This window comes from Pristis pectinata, chromosome 12, assembly GCF_009764475.1.
Source record: "Pristis pectinata isolate sPriPec2 chromosome 12, sPriPec2.1.pri, whole genome shotgun sequence".
Classification (NCBI taxonomy): Eukaryota; Metazoa; Chordata; class Chondrichthyes; order Rhinopristiformes; family Pristidae; genus Pristis; species Pristis pectinata.
The window spans coordinates 12,212,709-12,238,654 of record NC_067416.1 but is presented as its reverse complement, the minus strand read 5'-3'; the positions used below and the strand labels follow the sequence as shown (position 1 = coordinate 12,238,654).

Genomic DNA, 25,946 nt, shown 5'->3' with positions numbered 1-25,946 from the left:
TGAACTGGAACATTAGAAAAAGGCCGAATATCTAGACCTAATATCTGGGACCTAAGCAAAAAATACACAGTTGAGAAAAAGTGTCATATTTTCTTTGTACTTTATGCAAATACAGAATGATGTTCCAATAGTTTCACTCAATAATATGAACTTTTGGGTAAAGGCAACAATATTTAGAAAATCTGAAGCAATTTAGTTAAAGTTCAATAAGGACACAAGAACAAAAAGATTAGGCCACATTTCCATCTGAAGTCTACTCCATCATTTAAGATCATGACTGAGCCAATAGTTGGCCTCAACACTACCTTGGAGCCCATTCCCCACAACCTGCAATTCTTCTCTACACTGACTCCAAGTCAAGTACAGCCTACTTCAAAAGAGATGTCCAAAACTGTAGCAGTACTCCAGAGCTAATTTCACCAAAATCATTTATAGCTGTATCAAGACTTTTAAACTCCACTCTTGGAATAAAGATAATCATTCGATTTCTATTGTAATTACTTGCTGTCTTTTTACGTACACATTTTTCATTTCTTGTACCAGGACACCCAGATGATTCTTCTGAAGATTAACTTTAATCACAAACTATTTAAGTAATTTGCTTTGCTGTTCTTGCTGCCAAAATGGAAAGTTTTATTTCTCTGCATTATACGCCATCTATCATTTTCTTCCCCCAGGTTTGCACTCTTTTGTAGACTTTTTGGTACTGTCTCATTACTTTCCTATTTGTTTATATATCAGCAGCTAACTTTCAAAAGGAGACCAAATATGTGGAAGTTATTAATGTAAAATTATAGATATCTAGAACTCTGATCCCTATGATTCCCCACTAGTTATAGCTTGTCAACCTGAAAATGTTACAATTATCATGTTTTCTGTCAGTTAACTAATCTATACTAATATATTACCTTCAATAACATGAATCCTTACCTAGTAGTGCAACCATTTATGTGGCATCTTACCTGAATATCTTTTTGGGAAACCAAGTGTTCACTATACATGGCTAACAACATTCTCTGAAATTTGTCAAAAATTATTTTCCCCTCATAATACTATGTTAACTGGTAAATTTTATTATTTTCTATCTTAACAATGGGCTCCCGCCTTTTCTTGACAACATATGTTAGACCAAAGTCCTAAAGATCCCTACCTATCCTCTCCCTTCATGAAGAATGGCCATTACCAATGCTGGTTTCTAAAATATGTATAAATTCCAAAAATCGTATGAATCAGATTTTTGGCTGCAACTTAACATTTTCCAGTTTCACAACAAAATCCCAGAGGCTCTACCAAAATTATCATGCACAAAACAAATGTGTCTGAAGACACATGTAATATGTACTGTAATTAATGTTCAATTCAGGACCTGTTGGATACGTGCTTGAAAGCAACTATTTCATTGAGTGCAATAGCACAGGTTCTTAGTTTTCGGGTGGAGTGTTTCTGTTCTGGAAGTCATGGGTTGATATTGCACTTGACTAAGCTGCCTCATAATGAGCAAGAGAGAAAAATTTCAATAGCTAACACTATTCTTGTGTCTTTCCAGCTATATAAACGTGTGGTATTACAGACATAGGCAGAGGACATCTAAAGGAAAACTATGAAGACTTTAATAATGTTTTAAAAAGAAATCAAGAGAAATAAAGGACTGCAGATGCTGGAATCCAGATGAAAAACACTATGATGCTGGAGGAACTCAGCAGGCCAGGCAGCATCTGTGGAGAAAAGCAGGCGGTCAACATTTCAGGTCAGGGCTCCTCTTCAGGACACTGATGCTGCCTGGCCTACCGAGTTCCTCCAGCATCATAGTGTTTTTCTTCAAAAAGAAATCAAGCCGGCTTTCAGCAATATTTCATACTGAGCTGCAAGAAAACAGACAAATCTAAGCCATTCTTGCAGAATTAAGCTCACGTCTGAGAGTTCTGGAGTCTGCAATTGATTCAGATAGTGGAGTAATATCCTTCAACTAATCAAGTATTTGAATACCTTTGAATAGCTGAAGGAAGCATAATAAGATGCTAGATTTATAAAAAGAAAAACAATCTGTGCCATTTCATTTACTGACTAAAGTCTTAGCGCACAGATACTCACCATGTAAATGAATAGAGGCACAATGCTCTGTAGAGCTCCCATGTACTGGCTGAGTGCTGCATTAAACCTTTCAATGTAAGCATCTGGACAGCTGACCTGCAGGGAGAATTTAGGATAGCATTAAAGTAATATGCACGTCTAAATAATATATCGGTACACATTAATAAACAACCTTGTATTTGACAGCACTATGAATATTTGATGATCCACAAAAATTTGTTGCACTACATGTTCTATCATTTTATTTGCAGATGATACTAAAGTGGGTGGCATTGCAGATAGCGTAGAAGGTTATGAAAATTACAGGGAAATCTTGATCAGGTGGGCTGAGAATTGGCAAATGGCTTTCAATCCAGATAAATGTGAGGTATTGCATTTTGGGAGATCAAACCAGGGTAGGACTTGCATAGTGAATGGCAAGTGTTATGCAACAGAGGAACCTAGGAGTGCAAGTGCATAGTCTGCTGAAAGCTATGTCACAGGTAGATCGGGCGAAGAAAATATTTGGTACATAGGCCTTCATCAGTCAAGGCATTGAGTATAGGATTTGGGTAGTAATGTTGCAGTTATATAACATGTTAGTGAGGCCACACTTTAAGTATTGTGTACAGTTTTGGTCACCCCATTATAGGAAAGATATCATTAAACTAGAAAGAGTACAGAAAAGATTTACCAGGATGTTGCCTGTACATGGGGGCCTGAGCTACAATGAGAAGCTGTGTAGACTAGGACTTTATTGCCTGGAACATAGGAGATTGAGAGGTGACCTGATGGAGGTATACAAAATCATGAGGGGCATAGACAGGGTGAAAGCACATAGTGTTTTTCCCCCAGGGAGGGGCTGCTAAAATCAAAAGGGCATAAGTTTAAGATCAGAGGTGAGAGATTTAAAAGAGATATTAGGGCAGCTTCTGGTGTGTATTTGGAATGAGATGCCAGAAATAGTGATCAAGGCATGTACATTAGCAACATTTAACAGCCACCTAGCCAAGTAGATGGGTAGGCCAAACATGGGAAGATGGGACTAGCTTGCTGGGCAACACAGTTGGCATGGACAAGTTGGGCCGAAGGGCCTATTTCTGTGCTGTATGAATCCACAGCTCTATGTTCTATAAATAATATGTTTTATATATATAAAAAACTAAAACTTTTGGTTAAATAGTGAATATGATTTTAAGAAAATAAATCCCTGTCAATATACTGTGTTTTTTTTTTACAAATCAGCTTTCCACTTTCAGTATTTTGTACCTTTTTTCCTCCCCCAGAGATTTTCATTTTGTTTTAAATATTATTCTATTTAAGTGAGGCAAATTACAATATTCCAAATCCAAGTGAAAAAGCCAATTCAGCATCCTCACTGGGAAGGCACAGATGGGAAGTGCAGGTGAGAGGTGCTGAGGTACTTCAGCACTCTTCAGTGTTGAAGCAGATACTGGCTTGCCAGAATAGCCCACATTCAGCCAAATTAATACACTGGTCAAATCACGCTAGTTGTGGGAACCGCCAGCATTCAGCCACTTAAGTCAATGGAATTCTGTCTTACTGGGATTTCTCAGCTTTACACTGGGGAAATCACTCTCTGATCCAAAGGAGGCAAACCAGTGTTTGGACTGAAAACACCAATATTTGAATGGATATTATATGATCATTTTATTTTAAACATTGTATTGCAATGCTATGAATCATTTGTTAGTGTTTTAATGTGACTAATTAATAAATTAATTTTAAGTACAGCAATTTAAATTTTTTTTCAATTATCTCTGACTATTCTGACTTTAACAGAAAGAGTGACCCTACCACTAGCTTTGCCTCCTGCCTGAGTGCCTGGAGACAATATACTTTGAGGCCAACTCCCCACTGAGGCCTTGCTGAGTACAAAGAGTCCATTCAAGGCAAGTGTGGATGGGTGGGGCCATGATTGACAAACCAATTACAGTAGGATGATGGGCAGGCTTGTGGTACATTAAGTCCATGAGGAAATACAAGACTTAGAATCCTTGCGAAAGTTAAGCAGCACTCAATGAAATTTTTATATGAAGGAGAACTGAGAAAAAGTCATTACTGAAGGGAGAAAAATTAATTAAGGATAACAAGGTTGGTAGAATACAAGGAATGAAAAACAATGCTGCTGTATAGCTCCCGGTGCTACTTTCTGTAACCAATTGTTCACGTAGACACAAGTAATTGCTGCAGTATTCTTGTGGTACGTTCCATTAAAACTCAGTAATGTTGCCCTGACTGCATCGTATTTTGCTCTGGATTCCAACTGGAATATCAGCAATGATCCATTGACCTCGCTCAGGAGTGATCCATTCATTTGCCAGATCCATTAAATATTACAGGCATAAGGAACTGTTGAAGGCAGATCATTGCACCTGCCTAGATTTTGAGCATTAATATGCAGGAAAACAGATCAGTGGTCTGAATCTATCTGCTCACTGATGTAACAGTTCTCCTTGTTGATGTACATATCAACTAGTCCCAAAGCAGTTTACCAAGAAAATACTGCATTTCACTGGGAAAACGGTAAAGATGTTTCCTCTGTCAAAAATGGAATCACTTAGTTACTTTCAATTAAATCACATAGCATTTTAGTATAATCAGAAAATACTTTCAAGGAAGCTCAAAAACATGCATACCAACACAACTAACAGTTACGGGTGAAGGCATTCGAAACATTTCCTATATCGACCTAGCCAAGTAGTCTACAAGTCAAAGATATGAACACTGAATTTTCCAATTTCAGGTAACCCTCATCTCCTGTGTTCCCCTCTTTCTCCTTTCAATCCACTTCCAGTCCTTCAGTTTTTGTTCCCTTTCCCATACCTCCCTTCCATTGGCAATTATTGTCCCCCTCCTGGTTCCAGCTAGCCGCACCCACACACTTCACCCACTAGATCCCCTTCCCTATCTGGTTCCATCCACCCTTTCTCTCTCCCTTAATGGTTCCCATTGTCACTTTGCTCATCAGATTCCAACACCTGCAACCTTTGTGTTCTACCTTGTCACCTTCCAGCCTCTGTCTCTACCTTGACCTTCCCCTACACCCACCTGGCTCCATCCTCACCCCTCCTCACTCTACCTACCAGCCCGTCTCACTCCTCCCCTTCTCGTTATACTGGCCATCTTCCCTCTCCACGCTCAGTCCTATCTCGACACAAAAAGGTCAACAATTCCTTCCCAACTCAAGCATTCCTCCTTATATTCATAACATTCCTCATTAAAACAAAAAGCCTCTTAAATATAAAGCTCAACATTTCATTGACCCTATACCGATTGTGAATAAAGATGACTAGCAGCAATGCTCATCTTTTTTGATGAATTTTAGATATTTTAGATTCAAGAAAGCATTCTAAAAATTTTATTGAATCTAAAATACAGCAATTTATAGATGATATGGAAATTTTTCCTAATTTAATGCTTGTGCTCACTAATCCTGATATGTAAACAAATTTCAGCCAGACTATTTAGAGTCAGGTCCAGGAACTGCTTTGATTTTACACCATAATTTTCTCAAAGAAAACCTTTCAATATCATCATAATAGTTAATTTATAAATTCAAATCCTTGCAATGGCCAAATAACTTGAGGATTATTGATGGCAATACTTTTCGTCATTGCCCAGGGAGAGTTACAAGTGGTGAGCTGAAGGAAAGACTTTACTATAGTATGCAATCAGGCACTGCTGCCGTTCTTATTCATTATAAATATGGCTTCAAAGAAATTTTAACCTGTCTGTCTACTTAAGAGGCACTTAAACAAAAGAATGCTAGGAATACGAGGAATGCCAGGATTGTATGGTTATCAACATTACACACTCAATACAATGATGATATCTTGCATGCCACTTTCACCTCCAGATATGATCATTCAAATAAGGTATAATTACAATTGTCCAGGCATGGAGGCAATCAATGTAACCTAGTCCACACCCAATGCAAGACTATCCAAGAAAATGCAATGAAAAATTTCTGAACATGTGCAGAAGATACATCAAGTTTTTAAATAGGCTATTGTTCAATGGACTGGTTAGTTTTCTCTTGTCTTTGACTTTCATGAAATAAATAACAAACACAGAAAATGCTGGAAACACTCAGCAGATCAGGCATTATCCGTGGAAAGAAAGAGAGATAACATCTTGGATTAAAGATTTCTTCACTGGAGCTGATGTAGCCCGAGCTGAGTGTTTCCAGCAATTTGTGCTTTTTCCAGATTGTGCAGATTTCCAGCATCTGCAGTATTTGATTTCCCTTTACTATCATGTGCAATAACCCTTAATGCAATGAAATCCAACTGTTAATAACCAATACAGTTGTTTTACTGTTACTTTTGATGCAGCTTTTCATTCTGGATTATTTACTTAATTACATTTAAACTTTGCAGCTGTGATGTTGGGATTTCAACATTCATCTCCAGATTGTTAATCTAGTCTCCTGGATTACTCATCCAATGGTATAAAATCGCCATGCTATTCTTCTGATAAATTACTAATTTATCAATGTTCTCCTTTACATGCAGCAAAACATGACAACATGGAAAATATGCTGAAATAATACAAAGAAAACTGACTGAAACGTGCTCTCTGGTTCTGTTCATTTCTCCACCAGATATAGGCCTTGTATTACATTTTCCCCTCCCCTACACCTTGAATTCCAGTTTCTACAAAAAAACAAGCAAAATTTGACTTCTCTTGTCAAAACAAACAATATTACCAAACTCTCGATTTATTTAGCGAGTTACATTTTAAAATAACAAACAGTTGTGGGTATCTTCATGCTGAATAGGAGTTAGATATGCAACAGCTGCCTCAGCAGCACTTTTCTTTCAGAACTTCTTTCAATTACCTATACGTGGAGCAGATTTTTACATGACAAGCGAGCCACCCAAGCTCAATAGCTACATACAGATTCTTTTCTCTCAGCACGGCCTTAGCACTTTTTTTGACAAAGCCACAGCAGATTGGCAAGGACCTGCACAATTCACATACTTCCTGATCTTAAGTGGCCAACCCTGCTTTGTCCTTGAATGGCCTTACCAGGAGTTGGAGAGTAGCTGGCTATGTTTGCTGACAGTTAACATTAACTGATCCCTCTGATCACTACTCCAAACGTTCTTCAGAAATCAAATACATAATGAAATTTGGAGCCAATTGATCCCCTGCTCAGTAGCAACATTTTCAGTGGAGGTGATCAATATACAGAAATGTACTGTATAATATACAGAATATACAGAAATGTATTGTACAATATACAGCAAAGCATTGTGCAGTTTACCACATAAACTGCAATGCCTGCCACCCACCCCCTCCCCCCACCCCCCCACCACCACCACTTTTGGTCTCATCCTGCTTTGAGGCAGATACCAGTGACACCAAGTGACTGCGGCCTCAGATTACCTCCAGTCCATAGTTTAGTTCAATGCCCTGATGTGCAATGTTTGTGTTCAGCAGGCCATGAACAGCAAGATGTTCTACTAGAGAATGTGGCCGAATTAATAGGCAATATTTGTAACGGCAGACAGCTTGATGGAAAGTTTTGTGGAGACAGGATTTTGCAGACAGACTCGATGATGGGGATAGTGTTTGATTTACACTAATTTGCAATCAAAGTTCATAGTTTGTACCCTTGGGCTTTGCAAATCCCAGAGCTCTAGGATAGCACAGGACACAGGGGACCAAGCCCTGGAGAAACTGGATCTGAAGTTAAGAAGACATGGATGTGCCTCATGCTGGTCCAGGTAGCTGACTCAGCTAAAGAGCTCAGATCTCTATTTGCTCAGCCTCCAACTAGCAGCCTACAAGTGCCGACTTGTGGAAACAACTGCTGACAAGCTATCGTTAAATATGCCTTGATGCATGCAAGTGAAAAATTTCATTCAATTAATATTGCCCATTGGGTCCAATAAGTACTGGCAAACAGTTGCTCACAACTGCAGTATGCAAAGAGTGCATTATATTGTAGATGGTTCCAGCTTTTCTGGGTTTAGATTTGCTGTTCTCAACATATTTGCTATTGTAGAACGCACTTCTATCTCTTAATGTGATAATGGGCCACTCACGCACTTCCCATGTGTCCATTTAAAGAAATAGTTTTATTATCAAATATAATGTAAAATTAATATTCTGTATTAAGTTTCACTGTTGAAGTGTTGAAAAATCTACTAATGCATATAAATTGCTAAAATTAAAATATCACACAGGCTGAGAACCCATTAGATTAGACCTCAATTTTCTATAAATAACTTGATAACATTTTAATAAGTACTATCTGTAGCATACCACCGCAAACTCACCAGCTTCTACTAATCCAAATCGAAGTGATCTCTGTTAAGCCTGCAAAGTTCTTTCCTGGCATATAACTGAACTAAATTAGTTTATATTTATATTAGGCTTCAATTAAAAATTAAAAACTCTCAGGCACTTTGTACATTTCTATAAATTTCAAGTTTGTTTCTTTCCTACAAAGTTTTAAAAAGTATTTGTTCTGAAATATTCTACTTAACTGTATAAAATGTTCCTATCTTAAAGCTACAAACCTCATGTACTTGGCAAACAGTACAGACTGTAGCCCCTAGTGATTCATTTGATGTAAAAAGAGCCTTCACATTTAATATCAATATTTTCATGACAGCAGCACAATTTTACTGCCACTCAACAATGAATGGAAATCTACTTAACTTCTGACAGGTGACAACCCCACAGTGATACTGGCCTGCTTTAAATATGGCAAAATCCAACCACAATTTTAAGTTCACCCACTGGTATGTGTTATTGTGAATTTGGCAGTAAGGAGAGATTGGATAGGCTGGATTTATTCGTACTGAAACGTAGGAGGCTGAGGGATGATCTTATAGAGTTTTATAAAATTATGAGGAGCATTGATTGGATAGACCAGGGCAGGGGAGCCTAGAAATAGAGGGCACAGATTTAAGGTAATAGGGGAGAAATTTAAAAGGAGATCTGAGGATCAAGTTTTTCCACATAGAGGGTGGTGAATCTGCAACAAGCTACCAGAGGAGTTGGTAGAGGCAATCTACTTACACAACACACTGTTTATGTCAATGTGAAGGTTTTTTTTTGACTTTGCATTGACGCAAACTATTTACACTTAATACCTGTGAAGAGCAGGTGGTAGCCAGTCATACACTGTTTTGGCTTTACAATCGCTATTATACCAGTCTGCCACAAAATAAACCTTGAATATATAAAAGGAAAAAAATGGAAAAAAGAATTGTTGACAGCTTTTCACATAGCATAATGCAAAGAGTTTTATCAGTTTGACCTGGTAATCTGACACTGATAGTAAATATTCTGCTAAAAGTTCACATGACATTGCTCCTGTGCAACCAACATTCATTATCATTGCTTTCTCACATATTAGATGCCAGGACAATTACCTGGCAGCATCACTCAAGACAGTCACAAGTACCATGGCACAGCTCCATACAATACTGTGTCCTGTCTTTATATACTTTGGTTCCAGTAAATTGAAACATCATATGCATCAGGCCTCAATCATGTATACAGGATATCTATGCAAAGTCATGCACTCGTTCTCTCTAGCGACTTTCTATGAAAGGCAACTCAAAACCATCCAATGGAAGAAATGTTCACTGTAGTGTTTGAAGAAACATTTAAGTCTTATTTATTGAAACGAAAAGAATGCAGCCAAGATTAACCAGATATCACAAGAATAACTGCATGACCATCTACACAAATCTTTACCGGTCAAATGCACAAATTAGAAAAAAAGAGATTCTAAAGGGCATAGGCATTTTCAAAATTCCATCCTATCAATTCCAAAATACAGGGCTATAGTCCTGAGGCAAACAGTGGCCTAACCTGAACCTCCAATGTATGTAATAAGAACAGAAGATGCTGGAAACACTTTCAGAGCTGATGGAGGGTTTTTGACTGAATCATTAATGTTTCTTTTTCCACTGATGCTGCCTGACCTTTCCAGTGTTTTCAGTATTTTCTGTTTTTATTTCTGTTTTTATTGCAGAGAGTTGTAGATTCAAACAGCTCCATCACAGGCACAACCTTCCCCACCATTGAGGACATGCTCAAGAAGCAGTGCCTCAAAAGGGCGGCATATATCACCATTCAAGACATGCCCTCTTCTCGTTACTACCATCGGGAAGAAGGTATAGGAGCCTGAAGACCCACGCTCAACGTTTTAGGAACAGCTTCTTCCCCTCCGCCATCAGATTTCTGAATGGTCCATTAACCCATGAACACTACCTCATTATTCCTCTTTTGCACTATTTTTGTTTGGTAAATTTATAGTAATTTTTCCATCTTGCACTGTACTGCTACCACAAAACAACAAATTTCATGACATATGTCAGTGATAATAAACCCGATTCTGATTCCAGCATCTGCAGTTTTTCTGATTTTCAATATCTTACTTTGTTCCATTTATAATCATATTTTTTTGTTCAATAGATTCATAATACAACACGGAAACAGGCCCTTTGGCCCAATGCTGACCAAGATGCCCACCTAAGCTAGTCCCATGTGCCCACATTTGGTCCATATCCCTCTAAGCCTTTCCTATCCACGTACGTCCAATGTCTTCTAAACGTTTTTATTGTACTTGCCTCAACCACATCGTCTGGCAGATCATTCCACATGCACACCACCCCGTGTGAAGATCCTTTTAAATCTGTTCTCTCTCACCTTAAACCTGTGCCCTCAAGTTTTTCCATTCTCTGTCCCAGGAAAAAGACTGTGTATTCACCCCATCTATGCCCTCAATTTTATGCACCTCTATAAAAGATCACCCCTCAGTCTCCTACAGTCCAAGGAATAATGTCCTGGCCTGCCCAACCTCCTCTATAACTCAGGCCCTCGAGTCTTGGCAATATTCTCATACATCTGCTTTGCACTCACGGAGACATTGAGTAATAGAGCATGGAAATAGGCCCTTCAGCCCAACTTGTCCATTCCAATCATGGAGCCCACCAACTAATCTCATTCGCCCATGTTTGACTCGTATCCTTCTAAATCCCTCCTATCCATGTACTTAACCAAATGCCTTTTGAATGTTGTGACTATAGCTGCCTCAACCACTTTCTCTGGCAACTCCTTTCATCCATGCAGCATCCTATGTGAAAAAGTTGCTCCTCGGTTCACTTTTAATCTTTCACCTCTCACCTTAAACCTATGCCCTCTAGTTCCCCTTTCCTGGGAAAGGGGCTGTGTTAAGCTTATTTATACCCTCATGATTTTATGCACCTCTAAGATCACCCCTCAATCTCCTATGTTCCAAGAAATAAAGTCCTAGCCTGCTCAACCTCTCCCTATAACTCAGGTATGAGTTGTGACAGCATCCTCATAAATCTCTTTCCAGCTTAATGACATCTTATAACAATGTAACCAAAAGTTGCCTCACAGGTGGAAAGAGCAGTTAAGGCGGCTAATGGGATGTTGGCTTTCATAAATCGCGGGATTGAGTTTAAGAGCCGCGAGGTTATGATGCAGCTTTACAAAACTCTAGTTAGGCCACGTTTAGAGTACTGTGTTCAGTTCTGGTCGCCTCATTATAGGAAGGATGTGGAGGCATTGGAGAGGGTGCAGAGGAGATTTACCAGGATGCTGCCTGGATTGGAGGGTATTGAATATGAGGAGAGGCTTAAGGTGCTAGGGCTTTATTCACTGGAAAGGAGGAGGATGAGAGAAGACATGATAGAGGTATATAAAATATTGAGAGGAATAGATAGACAGTCAGCGCCTCCTTCCCAGGGCACCAATGCTCAAGACGAGAGGTCATGGCTTTAAGGTTATGGGTGGGAGGTTCAGGGGAGATGTCAGAGGGAGGTTTTTCACCCAGAGAGTGGTTGGTGCATGGAATGCACTGCCTGGGGTGGTGGTGGAGGCAGATACATTGAACAGGTTCAAGAGCTTGTTGGATAGGCATATGGAGGAACGTGAGATAGAGGGATATGCGGGAGGAAGGGGTTAGGTAGTGTGAGGGTGGTCTGATGGACGGCACGACACGGTGGGCCGAAGGGCCTGTTTTGTGCTGTATGGTTCTATGGTTCTAACACTCCAGGTGCAGCCTCACCAACATCTTGTACAAATGCAACATATCAATATCTTATCCTCAAAAATATGCACCTCCCAATAATGACTGGCTAAGATAAACCCAAAAGGAATGTACTCATTCAAATCATCAAGTTCAATGTTCCGGTTAAATCTACAAGTTCCTTTTTTTTGAATTACAGAATGAGTCTATAATCTTTGCCATCATCAACCTACTCAGAGGACCATTCTAGGTAGCGAAGAACTGCTCATCCCAAACATCCCTTATCAATTTTTACTGTTTATCCTGATCTTGTTAATCAAGGTTTAACTTGATACAAAATTCCAGATGTCCCTTTCCTTTCCTGTTCTGTTTCCTTTCTTATTAGAATGGACCTCAAGGTTTACATGTTCATTTGCAGAGGAAACAATTTAGGATTTTAAAGCACACTCCAACTTCTCTGGCTGTAAAGGGCAATCCTGAGTTCTCTCTCTATTGCATTAATGTTCCAGGTGAGCAAAGTGAATACAAATCAAAGGAGGTGTAGTCATGATAGTGACGGGAGTCTCTGAGCTTATAACAGGTATGCCCCGGAGAAGTCAAGGTTAAAAAGGAGTCAAATATGGACCATGTGAAAGCACTGCCAATTTCCTTCCAAGCTAATGAAATCTGTGTTCTGTACAAGTGCAAGAAAAGCACCAATGCACTTATCAAATGTAGCAGAAAAACAGGTGAGAGAAGCGGCATGAATAGGACTAAAGCTAGGTTTGTTCCACGCATCCCACAAGAAGAAACAGGCATAGCTTGGACAAATACAAGTACCCATTAGATATATATTTGATTTGGAATTTCTTTTTTGCTCAATATAGATTCAGTTAAAGTGAATGAGCAGCTGTATTTAACTCTTTTTTAGTAAAACTGTTTTGCAACCAGCTTTAAACTAGAACCAGTTTGAGGAGGGAAGCAGAAACAAGACGATAATCAAAAGATGCTTTATCGTGCATTTTTACAAACTGTGTACTCAGTACTAAAGACATTAATTTTCAGGGCAAATTCCTAATGCTTTGACAGATGCCTGATGTGGCAGATTTCAATAACCTTAAAACAGTTTTGGCAAAGATTTTCCTCAATATATTTCTAATACTTTATACTGCACCAACACACTGTTACTACTACCCCTAATTAATGCTACAGGAGTTTTGCAAAAGAACTGTAACAGGCATGGCACCAATACTTAGTTAAACAAAAATCACTACATGGTGCAGCACCAAATCATGCATCTGGGATTGAAGAACACAACTGCCCTTAAAATCTCCAAGGCATTATAAAATTCAGATTCTCACTACCAATCAATATGCATTTGTCAATATCGGAAGCTTGCAAGTAGAAGATCACTTGAAAATGGAATACAGAGCCACCTGCAGAATTTAGTCCACCACAGGTGACCTCCTTCAGAAGAGTTCAAACTGCAGGTCTCTCACCACCACCTAAGTTTACATCAGACTACACTGACACCTTCTGGTTTTGTTAGAGTTTAGGAACAAAAGCCTGTGTATGATGGAACTCATTTTTCACTGCCACCTACTGTATATATGAAAGCAGATAAATCACAAACCTGCAACATGCTGTGTAAATGTGTTACTAAAATGTCCTTAATTATAAAGTACAGTGCAGAATAAATTCATGCAAAATGCAATAGAAGACCAGATAATTTAATCGAAGTAAGGACTATTCCACACAAATGCTATTATAATATTCCCATGATAATCCACTGTGTACAATTAATGCGGATTAATTCATCATTGTGGCAAAAATCTCTATCTGAACATCACCTTCATAATTGACCTCGAACCTTGTATCCATACAATAATCTACAAGCATTTTCCTCGATACACCCAATCCTCTGATTGCAAGGGCAAGTGGATTTATATGGAATTTTTCATGTAACAATTGCAACAGAAGCAGAATAATCTCCAAACAAAACCTCTAAACTCAGCTTCCAGGAGTTTTAATGAACACTATTGAAATTATACTAAGACTGCCTCTTTTACACATTTAGAGTCGCAAAGGTACAGGAGGCCATTCAGCACATCAAATCCATGCCAGTTTTCTGCTGAGCAATCCAGTCAGACACGTTCCCCTATTTTATTCTATGGGCCTGCATGTCTATTATCCATTTTCCCATGGGGAACAAGTTCAAAAAGTTGTATCAAAGAATTGATTTCTCAAATTAAAAACACCGGTAACCAGTTGGTTCACATCTGTAACTCCTGAAACTCCACAAAATGTAATTCAGCAAACAGAACCTCAGTTGCAAATCCACAGCCTAATGAATAATCCTGCCAAATATCCCACTGGGAGGAATAAAATGTAGTACAAGGCATCTTTACCATAAGTAAAAGGAAACAATATTTATTGGGGTGTAATTAAAATAACTATACAGCTAATCATTAAAGCAATTCAACCAGCACTGAGGCTATCCCTAAAGATTTCAAATGGTAATTTCTCATCCATATAAATGACTTGCCAAGCAGTTGAGGGATATTTTGGTAACATGTGGAATCAGACTAAACACTGCAGGATTATTGAAGAATGCAGTGCGACCCCTTGGATAGAGGCAGTCACAGAAGCTTTACATAACAAACTGATCGAAAAGGAACACTATCCTACTCCAAACAGCAGTCAATTCGCACAGGAAGGTAATACTTTTATTTCACAATGTCCCATCTTTCATCACAACAGACTACCCAAGTGCTGCTATGGTTGCTATTCATTGAAAGCAGCAGCCTTTCTGTACATGGACAATTAAGCAATTGATTGACTAATTTGATGTTAAGAGAAATGCTTAAAGAGGGAATAGTAACCAGGTCACTGGCAGAGATCACTATGAAAAGTACTAAAAGATCCAAATGAGCAGGTAGTTTAGTGACTTCATTAATAAAGGACATCCCAAAGCAATTCATTCCCAACAAAATACTTTTTAAATGACATCAACATTACAACATAGGAAATGCAGCTACAAATGTATGCACACAAGACTCCACAAAGAGTAATGCGATAATAACCTAAATAACCTGCATTTATGATGATGATGAGCAAAGAAAAAGTAAATTTGGACACAACAGCTGTCCTTCCTTGGACTAATATCACAATATCTTTTAGAGTCAGAATCGTACAGCATAAAAACAAGCCCTTTGGCCCACGTTGTCCATGATGAACATTTTGCCCATCTATACTAATCCCTTTTGCCCACATTAGGACTGTACCCTTCTATGCCTTATCCGATTCCTCCACCATCTCTGGCAGTGCGTTCTAGATATCAACCACCCTGTTGAAAAACTTGCCCCCAAAATCCCTTTTAAAACTCCTTCCTCTCACCTTAAACCTATGCCCTCTCATTTTTGATATCCCTACCATACTTACCCAAGAACCGATGAGGCCGTGGATTAACTTGGCACCTCCCACGTTGCAGCACTCCCTCAGTCTAGCACTGGGACGTTAACTATGGTTTTAGTGCTCTAGTCTCATGGTTGGATGTGCCGTCATCATTATCCTAACCAAAAACTGTTAAATAAACACAAGCCAGAGGCACAGATACAGAATCCAAGATCAATAGTAATATGAATTTTTGCCAGGGAAATGTTCCGTAGCTACCATTTCCTTATTCCAGATGTGGAACGAATTAAGTTACATACCCACATTTGAGTCCACAATTTGATGTTAATTAATTTGCAGAAGCATTACTGGAATTCAGAATCCCAAATTTCAACCCCACCAACACATGCACCATTATTCTGTTCTTTAACCTTTTCTACGAGAGTTGTGCACAGACAAAAGGCCCAAATTAGATCAGGCAACTGATGTACCAGTAACGTCTCAAGAGGCAAAATCTAATACCAATGCTGTTATAATGATCTATGCGATGGTAAAATGATGCCACTGCATTGCACCTCCCCATCTCCATGTCAGAAGGCAGAGGCCCCGTAAAGTCACAAATCAAACAGGGAGCATATGGTGCAGCAGATCAAAATTTCTGAGCCAAATTTTCAACCTTTGCATTGCCTGAATTTTCTCAGTAATGACATTACCACAAATGGAATCAACCTATTTTTTGATTCCAAAACCATTGGACAGCCAGATTAAATCCAACAAGATAAACAAGCATCTTCTGCTTAATTACCTATCAACACACTCAGCAATCACCAACAATAATGATACTAAAGTAAAACAAGGAGGCAACACTAAGATTTCTGCATCACTCTTCAGCAAGTATCAAAATATGATCTTAGAGATCAAATCCACACAACTGAAATACTTTGGTCAATGTATAAAGCTGTGGCTCACATGAAATCAGCTTTTTGGATTATTTTTACCCCAGCACTTACATAGCCTACACATGCATGCAAGACACTGTGCCCAAATGTATCAGCAATTCAGAGTTATTTTGGTTGAAGACAAGAGACGGATGCACGACATAGCACCAGATTGCAAAAGCTTATATTTCACAGTTTCTAAGTTAGTCGGCATGATGTCCGAACTAATTTAGAACACAGGATTCAGCATATGCAATAATAATGGCTGCTGACAAGCAAAAATGAGGGACGATTGAATATCAAGTCCAAAACAATAGTGGCAATACTGATTTATGATTGAAACAAATCTTATACACAATATATATCAGGTTTGCAAAGAAAATGACAGACATCCAAAATAATATGTACCTGCAGCTCCTCTGAGATTCGTCTTAAGTGACTGGTTATCTTTGTGATGAGGTCACAGTACATCTGCTCTGAATGCTGCTGGCACACACACTTGTAAACACAACTAAAAATAAAAAGAAAGATAATCTAACTTAGTTTTGACATTGCTAATTAGACAATCCTCCAAAAACACATTAGATGGAGAAGACAAAGCAAGTTGTGTAAATCTGATGCACACATTGTATTGCTCAAGGATACATCTACCCTTGAATCCAATTTAATGAAAGTTCCAATAGTTCAATCTGGTCCTAGTCGGCATGTGCAGAACATAAAATTGGCTGCTTGAAAATAATCTTAGTATTTTCATTCTGCAATGGAGACATCACTCATTTATTCAGTACAGAATTTACTGCCATCTTTACTAAATGATACCAAGATGCAAGGTTTAAAGTTTAATGCAGCCTGCTATTGCCATCAAGTCCAAACAGTTAAACTGCACAAATATTTCTGGATTTAAGAACACAACACACTTAAAGTGAAAAATGAGAAGGGGGAGAAACTTGAATAACTTAAGAAATTATCTCATAATCTTAGTTCAGTGATCTCTTTACAACTAGCAGCAGTGTGGAATGTTCAATGAGACTTGCCCTATAAGCAAGAATGCGAGAGAAGCTGGAGAACACAGTTCCAAGAACATCTTAGGATATATTTGGCAAGCTTGGAGTTATTCACTTCATTTCCACATGTTGCTACAGTCCAACTGATTACATTCAAAACAAATACATCTCCCCTGTGACAATGTAGGCACCTATGATACAATTCATAGACAAAAAAAGGTCCTCCTGCAGATGGGGAGTGAAGACAAATATTACATTTCCATTCCACATTTACAAATCTTACATTTCTATTCCACACCTCTCTATTGCTTCTCTGTAACAAGGCTGGCAATGCAATCCCCTTTAGTTACAAATTAGGTTTTTGTAGGGATTCAGATCCACAGCAAAATATAGGAGTAGAAATGAAACTCATTTTAAGACCTTTGCTGGAGTTTCATTTCTACTCCTATATTTTGAAAATAGCTCAAAGGCCAAAAGTGTGCAATGTATATATAACCTGCAATAGTCTGAATAGGTAAAAATAGAAATAAGCGAAGTATTTTTAAACAGTAATGAAGCCAAATTAACATACTGCTTTAAGGTCCATGGAAAAAGATGGAAAGTTGTTTAAATAAGTAACAGATTATAACAATGAACACTTTAAGCTGTTCATTAGCAGTGGAAGTGATAGAAGAATGAAGGATGGAAGATATTAATCTTCTCAACCCCAAGAATGTGAAAAAGAGATCAAATTTAAACAAGGATGCCTCTCACTCAGAGTGAATCTCTATACACAATTCAGACAGAAACTAAACAATTTTAATCAAAAATGTAAAGAAACAAAATATACACCAATTTATATAATACTACATACCCACAATATTTCAAATCAATTGGATTCTATTGAATTACTTTTTACGTGAACAAATGGGAGCAAAGTTCAAATATTTTTCCCATTTCATTTGAATTCTTATGGTTTAAACAAATTGACTGCTCCATGTATTTGCCTCTGGTTAAAATTGGTAGATTTTTGCTACCATCCATAGTCATTTGATTAGGCATGGATTTGTATTAACAAAATATAACCAGGTCATGAATAATACATCAATAAGGTGTGATGAGCTCTTTCAGAAAAAACTGACACATTATTCTCAAACCTACATTTTCTAAAATGAAATGATACATTAAAAGGAGTTGAACTTATATGGGAAATACAGGCAGCCCCAGGTTACCCAAGGGTTCCATTTCTGAGAACTGTCCGTAAGCCAATTTCTTTGCAAGTCAGAAACATCTGCTTTCTATAGCTACCCATGTCGTGTCACTGTACGTGCACTTGCTATAATCTTTTCACTTCATTGAATAATCACCCTAACGCTACTCATAATTAAACTAATGGAATGTATACTGTATCCATTCATTAATGAATACCACAAAAACACATTATTACTAGCTTGAAAAATGCATGGGAGATTTTGCACAAGGTCAGATTTTTATAGATGCACCACAGAAAGCATCCTATCTGGATGTGTCACAGCTTGGTATGCCAACTGCTCTGCCCAAGACCTCAAGAAATTGCAAAGAGTTGTGAACACACTCCAGTCCATCATGCAAACCAGCCACTGACTCCACTCCACTGACTCACTTCTTGGTGCCTCGGGAGAGCAGCTAACATAATCAAGGATCCCTCCCACCCTTGTCATTCTCTCTTCTCCACTCCCGTCAGGCAAAGAATACAAAAGCTTGAGAGCACAAACCACCAGACTCAAGGACAGCTTCTATCCCTCTGTTATCAGACTCTTGATCTCCCAATCTACCTTGTCATGGCCCTTGCACTTTATTTGTCTTCCTACACTGCACCTTCTCTGTAACTGCAGCACTATATTCTGCATTCAGTTTCTTTTTACTACCTCAGTGTAATTATGTACGGCATGATCGGTTTAGATGGCACACAAAAGCTTTTCATTGGATCTCTGTATATGTGAGAATAATAAACCGATCCAATTTTCCATAAGTCAGGTCATTTGCAACCCAGGGAACCCCTGTATATATTTGCTGAAGATATACAACGCATAATGTCAACTCTATTTTGTTAAGGTAACCAACTTAAAACTGGTCCAGGAAACAATCCAAAATCAGAAAAAAGTCAACAGGAGTACTATAGAAGATCACAGCACAAAGGGAGAATGTGAAAGCCAAGTAATTAAAATAAAAATACAAGTAAAAAGCTAGAAATTACTTTTCTGTGTTCACCTGGAAACCAGACTGGCAAGTCTATTGTAATTTCATTCTTATGATGGTCAAATTCTAATGAGTCTTCCCCAAACCTCACAAATCAAAACCTTTGAAAGTCTGGCTGCATTGTTATACAAGGCATCATAAATATTGTTTTCATAAACTGTAGTTGTTTAATTCCAGATTACCTCTTTCTAGAGGCGCATTATTGATTACTACAATTTTTTTTGCTCTCACCTGTAAATTTGCTCGTAAGAAATAGGGATGCAGTCTCCAGGGGACTGTGTCAAAAGCTGATCAATGGCACTGTCCAGCTTCGGCCAGTAAGTCCGTTGGTAGTCTTCTGCAGTTATAACGTTCATCACTAAACAGAAAAGGTAAAAAAACAATTTACCAAATTCAGCACAGACTTCAAAATATTTAGGAGACTCAAGGAATCTCTTTCCTATTTTCCTTACTGTTTGGATGGTCAGAAATTAATGAGTCTCCTAAGCTTTCTAAAAGGACTGCAGTTTGGAAGAACTGCAGAGGTGACACACAAATGTTGTAGTCCCAAAAATGACAAACAAAGCAATTGCCAAAATATCTTAGAACTCCAAAAATCACCAATGCAGCACGGATTGTTAATGGCTCAGACCTGTAGCTAAGCCAAACACAAAACAATACCCCCTCCTGCAAACACACTTGCTGCATTACCTCAAAATATTTTCTGATGAAGTTGCATATTGAATAACACTGTCAACTAAGATTGCAGCTGTTATTTTCTTCTTATGCAGAACTTGTGGTCCAAAAATTTAGGGAACTAGATAGCCACTGAATCCCTACGTCAGTGCTTCTCTACAAACAAATAGAATGCTCAGTCACCATGCAAGACACTCATCCACACCCCAAAATTACTATTACCATTAACAGAAGACCAAATCACTGTGTTGATGATCCAGAACTGATTTTTGGCATGTGATGTTCTTGACATTGAGTGATTTTTTTTTAAATATACAGTACATATAAAAATAGCTACATGAAATCAAATCTAGGAGCACTGGTCTGATGTTCTCATTGTCCAGGGTATTACTTGGACAGCCATGGCAACTATTGCCCCCTCTTAAGTATTAGTCTCAAATACAAATACCACTAAATGGTATCAAATGGGAAGAAAGCAAATGTAACTGATAGGTTTCAAATGAGTTGTCACCTCCAGAAATTGCCAGTTATGTAGAATGGCAATAAAAACTTTGACTTAGATAGTACCCTTTCATGTCCTCAAGGCACCCTACACACTTCATAACAAATTCAATATTTTTGATGAGGGGTGTCTCTTGCAGAGTTGGAATATGATCAAAAATTAACTTTCATTAAAGCTTTCAGTAAATTTACAATCAAAGTTCTTTTGCAATTAAACTTCTTCCAGGTTGAAAAAAAACATGTTGAAATTAACATTTAGATTGAAACAGGTCCAAATGCAATGATACACAGCACTTTTTCTTTTAAATCACAAAATGAGTTGGAACCTGAATGACCTTTGGAATCTCTATTATCCACTATAATTTATCCCCAGCTCAGCTAAATGATAACTGATAAATTATTAAAAGGTCTCCAAAACACAACAATAAATAATTCAAAATTGGGGTTTGACATGGAACTGTCAGATACCAGTACTTGGAGGTTTGCAAACTCAGGTATGGTGCTATCTTGAACAAAGTTTTCTCCACAAAAGTTCTAGTCAGATGAACAGGAGGCAAATGGTTGCAATGAGGTTAGAATGCAATTGTTCAACGCATTTGCTCACAAATCCCTAGCTCAACATGTCAGTGGCCTTTCAGTAACATTCCCAATTGACAATCTGATGTGATCAAATCCAAAGAACAAGTTCACATACAGCAACTTTGATCACTTATTTTATTACTATTCACGGCACCAACAGGCCCACTTCCTTAAAGATCTCCTATTAACAATTAACCCTGATTAAAAGGCACTGAAGCCAACCACAGCGATTATAATGTAATTTTAAATTAACATAAAACTTTGACATTTTCCTAATTTGTTTGGCTTGGGATCATTCTGCATTTAGAATCAGCCTCTGAAGACAGGTGGCTTAATTGTATGTCAGCAATAAAGTTGCGATATTCACACAAAGCAATTTAAAATTACTGAGTTTAACTAATTTTATCATATCAACCAAGTTCCAACTTTACACACCAATTCACATAACTCAAGTGTTACAGGCTACAGCAGCTCCCATCCTCAGCCATAATACAGAAAGCAAGAAAGAAATGAATTTGGCTGGTCAGCACTAGAATTTTCAAATACTAGAAAAATTCATAACCAGCTCAATCTTTAAGATAACATACAGATTATAATTTTCAAGAGCTGCCACGTAATTTCAAGCTCATATAGCATGGAATGCCATTCAGTCAATTGTTTTTGTGCCAGATCTTTGAAGGAGCTATCCAAATTCGTTTCCTTTCCTTGTGTTTTTTCCTTTGTTATATATCCATTTACCTTTTGAAACTTATATTGAATCTTGTTTCAATATTTTTCAGCCAGTACATTCCACAGCATAGCTCAAAAACAAAGAAATATTTTATTCCCTCGTCAACCCAGTGCCTTTTTTCCTCTGGAAAGCAAGTCTATAACTGGAAGGCACAGAAATAAGAAACTATGGCTTTTCTTATTTTAGCAAAACGTTATTTTTTAACATTAAGTTCTCTTAGGAAGATATAAAAAATGCCAGTAACTATCATCTCTATATTAAATAACATCTCTTGTCCCTGATATAAATCCAGTTAGCCTCCGCTGTACCCTCTTCAAGACCTTGCTCTCCTTCCTTAAGAGTAGTACCCAAATTTAATAATTAATAGGTTCAGGTCAAAACAGTGGTTTGTAAAAGGTTTGATATTAATGTATGTTTTTGTACTTTGTCTCTAATGACAGAGACAAAGAATAGAAAAAGCCTTATTAGCGTCACCTGCCACTTTTAGAGATTTCAATATTTGATTGCCTGAGCCTTAATCCTTCTGCAACCTATTTAAAACCAGTCATTCTTTTTGCTGTATGATATACAATACCAGCTAAGAGATGTAAAATATGATAGATTGCCAAGTATTAAACAAGCTATTTTGAGTGGCAGAAATACTTATGTTGTCACTACATGACTAATTTGCTCCAAACTTGACTCCAAACTTGGTACAATGAAAAATACAAAATGTGATCATAAAGAATACAACTGCGCAATTCCAAGGATCTAAACTTTGCTATGAAAAATGCACTTAGTGTCTGTGGAACCCTTCATCACTTAAAATGTGTTGAAGCATTTGTACAGAGGTATCTTGCAGTTTTATGCACCCTGGATCTAAAATGTCAAGAGATGGATTAAGTTTTGCATTATGTGCCCAAGCCTTTTAGTACTGGGCAGGTTAAAACAAAAATAAAGAAATGTAGAAGTTAAATCAAATTGATATTTAAGGCAGCAACATTTAGAATAATCTAATGCCCTCAGCAAAGAACTTGCTTCTTTATCTATAAAATGGATTTCTTCTGTTCAGTCCCTGTTTAAAAACGTCAGAAACACCAAATATTCCCTTTAAGCCTTGAACTAGCATTCTTGCCTGCGAGTCCTAACCCAGGGTCACCAGCTACAACCTAGACTGACACTTCTGTGCAGCTCTGAGGGGATTAGGCACTTCCAGACGAGACCGAGTTAAACCCAGGTGGATCTTGCACAAACTTCAAAGAAAAGCATGCAAGTTCCCCTGGTGTTCCAGCCAATATTTAGTATAAGCATTACTCAAAATGGTTTATCTGGCCGATACCTCATTGCTGCTTGCGGGACTTTACAGTGCTCAAACTGGGGCCATGATTCCTTTCATTCAACAGTGACAACACTTCAAAGTATTGCTCTCTGCTGGCAAAAGACTTTCATATCTTTCAAGGTAATGAATTGTACTTACAGTTCGTATTATGGTGAAATAAAATACATTACTTTTGCTTTCAAAACTATACTGCTACAAAGTAAAACCTATTTCACTTTTCTATACAATAATCACTTCAGTAGTCTATTATGTGAATTATTCCAGAGCACAAAATATTAATTGATTACATTCACTGCATCAGAGATCTGTTTAAAAACCTGATAATATGGCATTTTGATTAAACATACATTCATTTCAATCCCTGCACATTTAGTAATTAATAGGTCCAATTAAATTATTAATGAATATACCATTTAACCACAAAGTTCTCTTTTTCCCGGTTTCTGCCAGTTATCTCACAAAATCTCTCATTAGTGTGGCATCGCGATTCCAGCACTGATCCAAGAAATTATTCTCCACACAGCACCCTGAAAGCAAGAACCCGATCTCCACAAAGCCAGCTCCTGATGACACAGTGCCCACGTACAATTCCTTAATGCTGGTCAGTGGGTGGCAATCACCTGCAGAAACTTCAGCCACCTTTTCTCTACCCAAACACCTGCTTTGTCACTATCCCTATGAGAGTTACAGCTTCCCTGCCCAAGGAAGTCAGTACCAACTCAAAACTCTTAAAGCTCAAAATCCTCCAGCTCTATATTGTTCAGTACAATAATGAACTTTGTAGATGCTGACCAAAATATCTGGGGAGCTGCAATTATACACTGCTTTCTGAGCTTTGGCAGTATTACTTCAATACTTAAATTTTTGCAGTATAGATCACACATATTTCTGTCATATTACTCTTAAAGATAATTCAATAATTAATTTTAAAATAGGATGAGTCAAAAAGTGATAGATTATTTATATGTACACAGATAGAGTAACATTTAACATGGTTAAAATTATTGCGTTAATTCCAGAGCCAAATTCAGTTATTCACAACACACCTGCCCAAAACCGGAAGAAACAAAAAAAATATGAATTATCAAAGTATGCAACAGTACCCCAAAGGCAGTACGCAACCCTCCTCCTGAAAGAATGGAGCTTATCCCTTTACTTGGCAACTTACTACATTCCTCCCAGTTTACAATTATTTTAGGTTTGGCTTGGGGTTTTATTTTTGTCAGTGAGGCAAGTCCAATATATCCAGATTATACTAATGTCACAAAACAACCTGCTGGCAAAGACACCTTCATTTGAAATTAATCCAAGCAAGTACTCCCTCCCAAAAGAAGTAGCTAATTCCTATTTCTTTGAAATACAAAATCAAATAAATGTATGAAATCTAATATTTTGAATAGAAGATAGATTTAGGTTTATTCAGATTAACATCCGATTTATTCCTTTGTTATTGAGATTAGCATTTGAGTAATTATGCTTTCTGGTTCAGCTGAATTTGTACTTCAGCTTTATAGCATTGCCCAGTAGATATTACAGTACGATGTCTAGATATACACTGTTACATCTAGCTGCACGTTAGAATTCAAATATTCGCCACTGGAAAGCATGGAAAATCCAAGCCAGCAATAGATTAGCCAGCAGTTTTTAAAATATGGTCAAAGCATGAATTTTTTGTTCCCGTTAGCAATTATTTCAGACGTATATCCTGAAGAGATTTAACCCCCCGCCCCACTTACAGAACTTGGAGGCTGAACTGTTAATGTTCAGGGTTACTTTACTGGCCATGGGCTCAGGCTCCCTGTGCACCCCTGGCCCTCGCTCTTCCCCGTTGACAGACAGATGGTGATGGAGTAGTTCTTTGGGATCCTGCTGTGCTTGCGACATCCCGCCTGGCTCGGGCAGAGTAAGCTCAGTGTGGCGGCGGTTGTTATGGTGGTGGTGGCGGTGGCTATGGTGGTGATGCTGATAAGCATCCGCCTCCCAGTTGTTGTGATTGTGGTCGTCCATTATCAGCTGCTGATAGCTGGCGTCCTCCTCCATGTTCTCGTCCATGGTGCCCGCTGCGCGATTGCGAGGGGGCGCAAGGAAGAACACTTTAAGGCAGATGCACCAATAACAGTCGCAGAATCACCTGTCCCTGCTACATGAATGCTCCGGTCTACATAAGTGTGCGTGTCTGTCCCTCTCTCTCACTACATTCCAGCGTCGCCACCCTCACTGGGCCCAACTCCTCCCCACCAGCGCTCCCTTTACGGCCTTCTCCTTGCCGACCGGCCCTTGGTTTTGCGACACTTGGCGACCCGCCCGGGTTGTGCGCCGGGCCTTGGCGACGGTAACCAAGGGAGACGGGACCGTTGTGAGCCAAGCGCCGGCCGTGTGGTGATGTGATCCGCGTCCTCTCCGCCCGCCGCGTATTCGGTCCCGAATTATTTATTATTCTCTTTGGTTTAAGATAAGATCTTTATTAGTCACATGAACATCGAAGCACACAGTT

At 38.4% G+C, this 25,946-nt stretch overlaps 1 protein-coding gene across 1 annotated transcript in view; it reads right to left on the bottom strand.

The window, feature by feature from the left end:
- The window catches only part of cacul1 (CDK2 associated cullin domain 1), a 48,274-nt gene extending 22,595 nt beyond the window's left edge, over positions 1–25,679 (bottom strand). The window contains exons 1-4 of the mRNA XM_052027513.1: positions 25,189–25,679; positions 19,881–20,007; positions 16,837–16,939; positions 2,092–2,187 (exon numbers count right to left, since the gene is read on the bottom strand). Of these exons, the coding sequence (XP_051883473.1) occupies positions 2,092–2,187; positions 16,837–16,939; positions 19,881–20,007; positions 25,189–25,504 (642 nt within the window). The 5' untranslated portion in view covers positions 25,505–25,679. The remainder of the gene's footprint in view (positions 1–2,091; positions 2,188–16,836; positions 16,940–19,880; positions 20,008–25,188) is intronic.
- Positions 25,680–25,946: the final 267 nt, after the last annotated feature.